This window comes from Cyprinus carpio, chromosome B5 (genome assembly GCF_018340385.1).
Source record: "Cyprinus carpio isolate SPL01 chromosome B5, ASM1834038v1, whole genome shotgun sequence".
Lineage (NCBI taxonomy): Eukaryota > Metazoa > Chordata > Actinopteri > Cypriniformes > Cyprinidae > Cyprinus > Cyprinus carpio.
Genome location: NC_056601.1, coordinates 38041017 through 38051844, shown reverse-complemented (window position 1 = coordinate 38051844; position 10828 = coordinate 38041017). Strand labels below are relative to the sequence as shown.

General features: G+C 36.2%; 1 protein-coding gene across 1 annotated transcript; it reads left to right on the top strand.

Moving 5' to 3' along the window:
* Window positions 1-7359: 7359 nt before the first annotated feature.
* On the top strand, window positions 7360-10589 carry LOC109092802 (GTPase IMAP family member 4-like). The gene is made up of 2 exons (XM_042723489.1): window positions 7360-7364; window positions 9654-10589. Exons 1-2 carry the CDS (start codon window positions 7360-7362, stop codon window positions 10402-10404), a joined length of 756 nt encoding a protein of 251 aa, XP_042579423.1. The 3' UTR covers window positions 10405-10589.
* The last annotated feature ends 239 nt before the right edge of the window (window positions 10590-10828 follow it).

Sequence of the window (10828 nt, the reverse complement as noted above, 5' to 3'; positions counted from 1 at the left end):
CCTGATTGTGTTGCTGTAAATACAAGACAAAATAAAAAAGGAGTTGTAGTTTCTTGATTTGCTTAAAGGGATACTCCACCCCAAAAAGTGAAAGTTTTTGTCATTAATCACTAGGCTACACACCCCATGTTGTTCCAAACTAGGGTTGAACAATATACGATTCATCTATAATAGGATCGATACATCGATAGTTTTTGTCTGACGATACGAGAAAATCGATGCAAATGCCACGTAAAATATAGATATCTGTAATATAAATAGTGCACCTTATTTGGCCACTGTCCACTTTAAGAAGTTCAGGCAAACACACGATACACCCAGCATCTCTTATTACAGAATGTCTATGCATTACCGATCCTCCACGCGTGGCAATTCTCCGCTCCAAAACTCGCGTATCAGCTATCCGAACTCGAAAGTGATATTGAAACTAAAAACGATCATGCTGCAAAAGTGCCGGTGCCCGAAGGCATCAAGGTGAAGCATGTCTAATAAAAGACACATCGGGATTGTTTGTGGAACAGAGTCGAGCGCTGTGTGGAGAAGTTTTCAGCAGAGCACACATCTGAAGCGCGGTGCACAGACACGCCGCGTCTACGAACTGGCTATAGTGAATACATAAATCGAGCTCTCTTCCGCTTTTTTGTGCATGGGTGAATAAATACACATTTGGACAAATTAATCAAAATGTGCATTTTGACAAAACACCATATCCTAGTAAACACAGTCGTTAGGCATATGTCTTATGAACATGGATTGTAAACAGTACATGAGACCACAGACCAAGATACATATTAAATCAACGTGTTTTCAGTGTATTTAAAGTCCGTGCTGCGTTCTTAAAGTGAAAGCAAACTCATAATAAAATAATGCACTGGTACAGGTGCTCACTGCTCCTCTGACTAAATAACCGTGATTAACATCAGAAATGTTTTCATCTATATTTAATTGATAGAGCTGAAGACTTTGCGCAGTGAGTATCTTTATTTACATGTATTTTAGCCTATGCCTTAACATCTCTGTAGCATACCTGAAAATGTATTTTTGACTGAGCTGTCATAAAACCAAACCCTGAAAACATGAGCTCACGTATAATATTGAACTTGATGCGTGTTTGTTGTATTGTAGTTATTGATTTCTGCTATTGCTTGTTAATAATGGTTATCTGTAGAAAGATTTTTAGCACGAGCCCACAGTAGCAATTCAGAATTGTTTTTTCACGAGGTTTATTGTTTATGAGCTCTTTATGATTTAAAAAAGTGTGTAGGCCTATATTTTTGTTGTTGACTGAAGTCCCACTAGGATTATGCAACAGAAATGTAAAATTTAATTAATAAACATTGTTCTTGTATATATTCCTTTTGGTTGCATTTGTGAGTTAATCAAAAATGTAGTGGCCCGATGGGTTGTGTTTAAAATAGGCTGATATAAAATATCAAATATCCGTATATATCGATCGATGTACTCCAGTATCGCAATCAAATCGTAATGGAGCGCCATTTAAAACATAGCCGTAGTTCACTGACAAGGTTGCAATAGAATTTTTTGAAGGGTATCGGAAAATATGTACCTTGGTACTGAGACATGCCGATATCGACGTTTCGTATCGTGATGAACTCCATCCGATATCGTTAGATATACACCCCTATTCCAAACCCGTAAAAGCTCAGTCATTTTCGGCCCACAATTTAAGATATTTCAGGGATGAAAACCTGATTTTTGGATGAAAACCTGGAGGTTGAACTTGAGACTAGGGATGCATCGATCCGATACTCGGGATCGGTATCGGCTCCGATACTGGCATTTTCTGCGGATCAGGTATCGGTCAGACGAGACGATCCAAATCCGATATTGTGTGTATACTATTCTGCATTAATGTTGAGCCCCACGAAAGGGGCAAAAACATTATAAAGCATCAAAATGTTTTCATGGACATATTTCAAGTGTTCTGAAGCAGTTCCATAGTTTCATGTGAGGGTACAGATTAATATTCAAGTAATTAAATTCAAGTTCACATATTCAACACATATTCAGATTTTTTTTTTTTTTTTTTCGCAGCTCTTTGCCGCAACACAGCCCCACGAGCCGCAGTTACATTTGGGATAATTATATTTTGATGATGCTAGTAATGTCATGATACCATTTAAAAAGGCGCGTTAAACAGGATATGAAACAGCCGACAAAGTAAAATGATCCCAAAAGTAGCCTAACTACAGCGCGCTCTCTTCATTTTATCAAATGATAATCACATCTATTTATTTTACAGTCCTGCTTCTAGCCTTTATTAAGACTAAAACCCCCTTTATTTCGGCTGAGGAAGCTGGCTTTTTGAGTGCCATTTGCACATCCAGTCCTTCTGGTGAATATGTCAACGCAATAGACACATTTTGCAGTTAACGATTAATTAAATGACAATTGATCAAGGAAATTACTTTAAAAAAAACCAAAAACAAAGAGATTTGTAAAAATGTCATGGACTCACAAAGACTCACAAATTCTCCCTGTCATTTTCTGTCTCTTGCACTACACTGTATCTATTGAAGGACAAAATAGTTCATGATCATACTCTTATCATTTTATTATGAAAAATAATAAGTAACAAACCTCCTCCATCACATTTCCTCTTTTTTGTGTTCTCTCTAAGATCACTCACTGAAAAGAGCAGAGACACAAAAAATGCAAAAAAAAAGCACTGCACAATCATGTCAACATTAAAATAATTAAAACAATTATAGATAGAATTAGCAGATTTAACACAAGACAAGAATTAATGTTAAAAAAAAAAAAAAAAAAAAAAAACAAGAAAAACCTGTAGGCACAGATCTGTACGGACAAGTTTTTATGGTGATTTTATGGAGGCCTTTAGTCATTCTTGGAAAAATTAGAGAATGTTAAATAAAAAAATAAAAAAAAAAAAAAAAAAAAAAAAAAAACAGAATTTATATTTATACTTACGATGCCTAATATTTTCTTACACAGCATAAGTTGGTCTAACTATACATGTAAAAATATGGGGGTCTTTCTCATCAAACAGTTAACCACTGACCAACATCACATTCTGTCTCTCTCAAATACAACGAGACATTAACTTTATCAATTAAACTGTTTTGGTAAAGCTGCACTTATGCAAGTAATTCACATTCGTAGTTTTTTTTATTTATTTTTTAGTTTTAGTAAATCTCAACATATTGGGACTAATCATTATTTTCATTTTAGGGTAACCTATACTTTAACGGTTACAACACAAAGGCCCGGTTTCACAGACAAGTTTATTTCAGTTGAAACAGCTCAGACATTTTAGTCTAGGATTAGACTTAAGCCTTGTCTGTGAATCCGGGGGAAGATTACAACACATAAATGTTAAACACATCTTAATATCATGCCAGCGATTTCATTTACTTACTGTTAGGACGATCATGTACTGGACTGTGTCTGTCTGCTGCTGCTAGAGAAAAAAAAAAAAAACAGACATACAGAGAAAGAGAACAGATGGTTTATCCATTATAAATGATTTATAAAAGCCAGCATGCACTGAAAAGCTGTGACTTCACAATGTTTGCATTTACCAACTAACTGAGTTCAGAACAGTGTGCTGATGATCACAGATCATTGAGATCAACACTCATTTGATTGGTGACATTATTATTTTCCTTATCTTCAGAACATCTACAGTGTGACAAAATTACACTTCAACTCATAATGATCTATAGTCTACATAAAAATATTAATAAATGGGCAATAACAAGAAACCTCACGCAGAAGTTTGGTTATTGCCTGGTGTCCAATGGATTAAACATAATATAAGACCGAAGTGAAATATCATTCAATAAACTAAATGAAGTAAACAACTCTATGTTTGCTAATATTTCATATATACGTAATAAATCAATGAAACGGTGCTGCATTTATTCGTATCCCAAATTGTTTCTTACCTGACGCCATTTTTACAACACCTAAACAAATCGAAAGAAAATCACTGATCTGACTGAGCTGACCTTCGCACCTGGTTGTGTAATATTCGGTTCCTTCCTTTGAAAAACTGTTCCGTGGGTGGAGTTTACGTGAATAATCATTAATTCCCTTTGTTGTGGCCGTGTCCTTGAAACAACGCGCAACGGAACTGAAAATATCAGTGGACGCTCCTTAAATCGGTTCTTGTTTAATAGATTATTATGAACAGGTACCGAAGTGTCAATGTTAAGCAATGCAACACTGTCAAAACAATGCAGTTTGTGTAATATGATAAATCGTCTGTAAGTTGTTTTGCTTGATTGATTACAGTCACGGTAAAACAATAAGCGAATAACCTGTGCTAACCTTGGGTGATGTAGTTTCTTATTTTTTGATGTATTTAGCTTTTTATACATTTAATTTGTGGGGCATTAATTGTTGTTTGAATAGTTTGATTAGCCAAGTTAGGCTACTGGTGACTATTACTGCAGTGTGTTCACAACAATACTTGAAACAAATATAGGCTATCTGCCGCCTAATAAATATAGCTAGGCACGTGCAGGGGGTGAGCACCTGCCCCTTTGCCCTTTGGTGCCAAAAGTGCCCTTTTGTCAAAGCAAAATTTCCTCTAAATTTTTTTTGTAATAACATGTCCTTTTGTGAATGCCTTGTGAACATGCCCAATCTAAATATTAGTAAAATTTATGAATAATAATTTAGCCGTAAAATAAAATGACCCACATGATGACCTTTCACCTGACTAACGACGAACCTCATCCAACCGGGACGATTCGTCACAACCGCACGCGCATTTTTTAATTGCCAGGGGCATATTTTTCAACACCACGCGGCGGCTGCTGCGTAAGTGGTGTTTCATTCTCAGCTTAGTGATTTTGATGTTTATTTACTTATTATTATTTTACAAGAACGATGTGATGTGAGAACATGCAGCTATGTTGTTTATATTGCTGTGTGTAGCCTGTAATGTAGAAGTAATGTTAGCGTGCTGTTTGAGGGAGAAAAGTTTCACAGGCATCGAGGGGTCTGGTCTTTTTTTATGTTATTTCACTAAACTTTTATTATATTACAGTATTTATTTATTTTTTAAAACGTGCCTTAAAAATAATTATCACAACACTGGTAAGGCTTATTCAGATTTTCTCATTCTCTGAATTATCATTATAAAAATAAAAACAATTCAGAAATGAATTAAAATATAATTATATATTTTAAATGTGACACAAAATATTTTTTTTTTTCTACAATAGCAACAGTGTTTACAACAACTTTAGCCTGTAAACTCATAATATCTCTCTGGAAATAAATGTAAAAATATCAATGTCAGTATTAAATAAATAATATACCTGACCTGACAAGGAAAAACAATGCACATCTAGTTTTCCCCAACATTACTCAGCTGCTGAAGACATATGGCACACCTCCGGTGTCCACAGCAACTGTGAAACGTTCCTTCTCAGATCTCGAAGCTGGTGAAAACCAAACTTCGCAGCCTTTGCAAAGAGGAGAGATTGTCTGACCTTCTTCTGTTGGCCATTGAGAAGGAGATTCCAATAAATGACAATGATGTCATTAACATTTTTAGGGACATGTCCAACAGGAAACCTCTGTTATAAGTGCCTACAACCACTCATCCTCCACTTATAGGTAAGATTAATGCACACACTGTGAGTTTTTTAGTAGGTGCCAACAGAATGAACGCAACGACCACACATTTTTAGTTTCTTTATTTATATTTTTGATTAGACATAATCAGTCAAAATCCCAACTACATCTCATAGTCACAATGCAATTTGAAATCATGATCACAGTATTGTATACTGTAGACACACAAACACCAACCTCTGTCTGTATAGAGTTTTCTTTCTCACTCTTACCCCTGCCATGGCCACAGGGCATCATCCTATCCCCCAATTAATGTTTTTTTTGTCTCAGATAATAAAAACTTATAGCATTGTACTGTATGAAACATGGGCCACGTTCGATTTTTACATATAACGTTTCTATAGGTTTTTACTATAACAGCTATTATTAATTATTCTGTAGAACAGAGAAGAAAAAGCCATCAAGTTGGGCAACTTTAAGACATTTCAGTTTCTAATCCCAGAGTTATTATTAGGTGGAAAGAAAATATTTTTTTAACTTTTTTAAACTTAAAATTGTCTTTTCTAAATCTGTTTCTTTTTCAAAACTGCATCACAGCATTTGCTGCCGTATCAATACATAATCATCCATATTGATACGCGAATCAGCAAGGAATGCGTCACAATATATTGCTGTATTGATATTTTGAGCAGCACTATTTAAAAGCCTTGTTCCATGTGCCCCTTTTATATTTTGAGCACCTGCCCCTCCAAAGGTCTCTGCACGGCCCTGGCCCTAATTCACTAAAACCAAACCACAACTATTCCTAAAATGGATGTTGCCGGTGTCATGAGAAATTGAAGTCCCCCCCTCTAAATCAGGTCCGCTTAGGACCAAGGCGGTAGCTGTTTTTAAATGCCTGATCAAAAGTTGTTATCGCGATAGCTTGTTGTAAGTGCAAATGAGTGGTGTATAAGCTAACCTAGCAGGCTAATCTGGTAGCTGTATGCTATGCTAGTACGTGAGTAACCAAAAAAAAAAAAACACGAGAAATGTTTGATTTTACAACTTATAGCTTCAGGTTATATACTAGTGTATGAAACATGTAATTAAAAGACATTAATGATCATTATAACAAAGTTCAAACAACTTAAATCAAAGCGTGATGTGATTTAGCAGGAATTGTAATCAGGCGTAAAAATAATACAGATTGAAAAGTTGTTGAGCCAGTGGGCTCACTCGGGGTCCTAAGAGGACCCCGATTTTGAAGGGGGACTTCGATTTCTCATGACATCGGCAATCTGCCTTCAGAATATAAAACTTTAGAACCATTTGACGATAATTTGCTTTTAAAGAAGATATCGCCTTTGGTTGTTGAAGGTTACCCCAACTCCAGATTTTTCTTTGATTATATCCTTGATTTTATTAACCAGTTGGGCAGGAAGTAACAGCTCGTCTTTGAGTCCAGTTTGGTTTTCTTTTACGTTTGCATGTGTTACTATCAGCCATGATTATTCTACTCTGTTTATTAAGAGGTTGTTTATATGCATATTCACTAATTACAAGAAGCACACATGTAAGAGGGTGATAATTAGCTGAACATATACTTGTTTACATTAGATGACACTTAGCCTGCATTTAAAAATCTTTATTTGAATGTGGCAAATTAACATTTTTATATTTAAACCTTTATTGAATATGGCAACATAATATTGCACTCTACACTATATCTATGAATGAATCTCTGACAGAGACTATCAGCCAATCACTGTGTGCATAGTTAATAAGCTTGATGACATCCCCATAGCAATGAGGTCAGCCCCGCCCCCTTGCTCTGAACTTAAGACTTCTCTCTATTTCTTTACTAAATGTTAGTCTCAGCAGCTTTGTGAATAGGTTTTAAGAGAAAAACTCTTAGCTAAGAACGTTTACTGCTGTTAAGGAAAACTCTTAGTGGCAAGATAAAATGTTTTTGTGAATATGGGCCCAGAAAATCATTTTGGGTCTTAAACCACAGAGCATGTTTTGAAATTGAATTTTTACTACAGTAGAGTTTGATTCTATATTAGAGTTTTTATACATTTGTATTTTTAAACAGAAAAAATGCAAAATTCAACATTCCCAAAGGTCAAGCTTCAGTGTTCCACAGAAAAATTAAGATTATTAAAAATTTTGACAAATTACTGAACTACTACAATGCTCTGGAGCAGTGAGAGCTGAACGTTTTACTACTGTAATTTTACAATCTGAATCTTTTGTGTTTTGAAAATAAATCTATGAAATATGCTACAAAATAATTCAGCTTCAAAAGTTAAAATCTCTGCAATGTTTCCTGATCCATATTAAACATGCAGCTCATAGTGAAACTCATTTGTTGTGCTGCATACAGGTGCATCTCAAAAAATTTGAATATCATGGAAAAGTTCTTTTATTTTTTGTAATTTCATTCAAAAAAGCAAACTTTCTTATATTCTAGATTCATTGCACACAAATATTTCAAGAGTTTTTTGTTTTTAATTCTGATGGTTATGACTTACAACTTTTTCTCAAAGATCAATCAAAAAAAGATTTACAAAACAGAAATGTTTCAAGATCTCCAAAGCAGGTTTAATTATGCACTCAATAATTTTGCATGAATTGCTGCTTCGGTGCTGCGTGGCATGAAGGTGATCAGCCTGTGGCACTGCTGAGGTGTTTATTGAAGCCCAGGTTGCTTTGATAGCGGCCCTTCAGCTACTCTGTATTGTTTGTCAGATGTTACTTATCTTCTCTTCACAATACCCCATAGATTCTCTGTGAGGTTCAGGTCAGGTGAGTTTGGCTGGCCAATCAAGCACAGTAATACATGGTCAGAAAACCACTTGGAAGTGGTTTTGGCACTGTGGGCAGGCGCTAAAGTCCTGCTGCAAAATGGAAATCAGCATCTCCATAAAGCTTGTAAGCAGATGGAAGCATAAAGTGCTCCGAAATCTCCTGGTAGATGGCTGCATTGAATTTGGACTTTGATAAAACACAATGAACCAACACCAGTAGACGTCACGGCACCCCGAATCATCACTGACTTCAGAAACCTCACACTGGACTTTGGATTCTGAGTTTTCCTCCAGTGATCTTCCTCCAGACTCCAGACCTTGATTTCCAAATGAAATGCAAAATTACTTTCATCTGAAGAGGACTGTGGACCACTGAGCGAAACAGTCCAGTTCTTTTTCCTCCTGACCCCAGGTGAAAATGCTTCTTAAGTTTTTTTGGTTCAGGAGTGGCTTGGTTCTAGGAATGTGACAGCTGTAGCCCTTTTCCTGAAGACGTCTGAGCGTGGTGACTCTTGATGGACTGACTCCGGTTTCAGTCCACTCCTTGTGAAGCTCTCCCAAGTTTCTTTAAATCGGCTTTTCCTGACAATCTTCTCAAGGCTGTGGTCATCCCTGCTGCTTGTGCACCTTTTCCTGCAACACACTTTTCCTTCCAGTCAACTTTCTATGAATATGCTTTGATACAGCACTCTGTGAACAGCCAGCCCTTTCAGCAATGACCTTCTGTGGCTTACCCTCCTTGTGGAGGGTGTTGATGATCGTCTTCAGGACAACTGTCAAGTGCAGTAGACTTTCCCATAATTGTGGTTGCATGTTCTAAACTATCCCAAGAGGTGTAACCCAGTATTTATACTCAAAATTAATCAACCTAATCAAGCTCAAAATGGAATATTTTAAGTTTTTTGAGATACTGATTTTTTTTAATTTTTAAAGTCGAATTAAAAACAAAAAAACTCTTGAAATATTTCAGTTTGTGTGCAATGAATCTAGAATATAAGAAAGTTTGCTTTTTTTTATTAAATTACAAAACATAAAGAACTTTTCCATGATATTCTAATTTTTTGAGATACCTGTATTTCCTCTCAAATATTTGCACTAAAAATGTAATTTTTAAACTGTGCAGATAATGTGAATTTGACAGACAGCAACTGATGAAAATATAGAAAAAGACACTAATGTGTCTCTGAACTGTGTGAATTGTAGAGTGGCATGTAAACTTCCTACATAAATAGCAAAAACAGATAGCAGACCTCTTTTATGTCACACAATCAATTTTTTCCAGAAAAAAAGAACTTTAGGCTGTAAAACTGATGCATTGTCCTCTGTTACAGGTTCAACAGAGAGAGAAGATGACCTGAGGATTGTGCTGCTGGGAAAAACTGGAGTCGGGAAAAGTGCAACTGGAAACACCGTCTTAGGTAGAAAAGCATTTACAGCAGAAACATCTCAAGAGTCTGTTACTAAAGAGTGTCAGAGAGAAACATCTGAAATCAACGGCAGACACATTACTGTGATCGACACTCCAGGACTGTTTGATACTGAACTCAGTATTGAAGAAACCCAGAGAGAAATCACTAACTGCATCTCCATGATCCTGCCTGGACCACATGTGTTCATCATCGTGCTCAATTTAGGACAACGATTCACTAAAGAAGATGCAGCAGCTGTGGAGATCATCCAGGAGAAGTTTGGAGAGAAATCTTTAATGTTCACCATGGTGCTCTTCACCAGAGGAGATGATCTGGAGAAAAAAAACATTGAACAGTTTCTGAGAGAACCTAGATCTGCTCTGAATCAGGTGATTGAAGCATGTGGAAACAGATACCATGTGTTCAATAATAAAGAGACTGAAGACCGAACACAGGTGACTGATCTACTGCAGAAGATAGACAACATGGTGAAAGAAACGGGAGAGAGTTACTACTCATGTAAGATGTTCAGAGAGATGGAGAGACAAATACAAGAACAACAGAAGAACATACTGATGGAGAAAGTGGAGCAACTGAACAGAGAAAAAAGAAGAACTGATGAACAATCATAAAGAAGAGATGGAGAGAATGAAGATGAAGATCGAGGAACATCATGACAAAGAGAGTAAGAGGAGAGAAGAAGAATTTATTGAGAGAGAAGAACGATATAAAAGAGAGATTAAAGAAATAAAGGAGAAAGAGAGCGAGATGAGAGATAAGCTGAAGAGAAAACGAGAGGAATGGGAGAAACAGAGACAACAGGAAAGAAAAAGAAAAGAAAGAAGAGGAGGAGAAATGGAGGAAGAAAGAACAGGAAATGCGGGATGAATATAATCAGAGACTTAAACAAGAGGAAGAGAGAGTGAAGATGATAAAAGAAGAACGACAGAATCAGCACAAAGAGAGAGAGAGAAGAGAAGATGAAATGAAAAGAGAAATAACAGAACAAGAGAAACATCTGAGAGAGATGAGACAAGAACGAGAGACATTTAGACA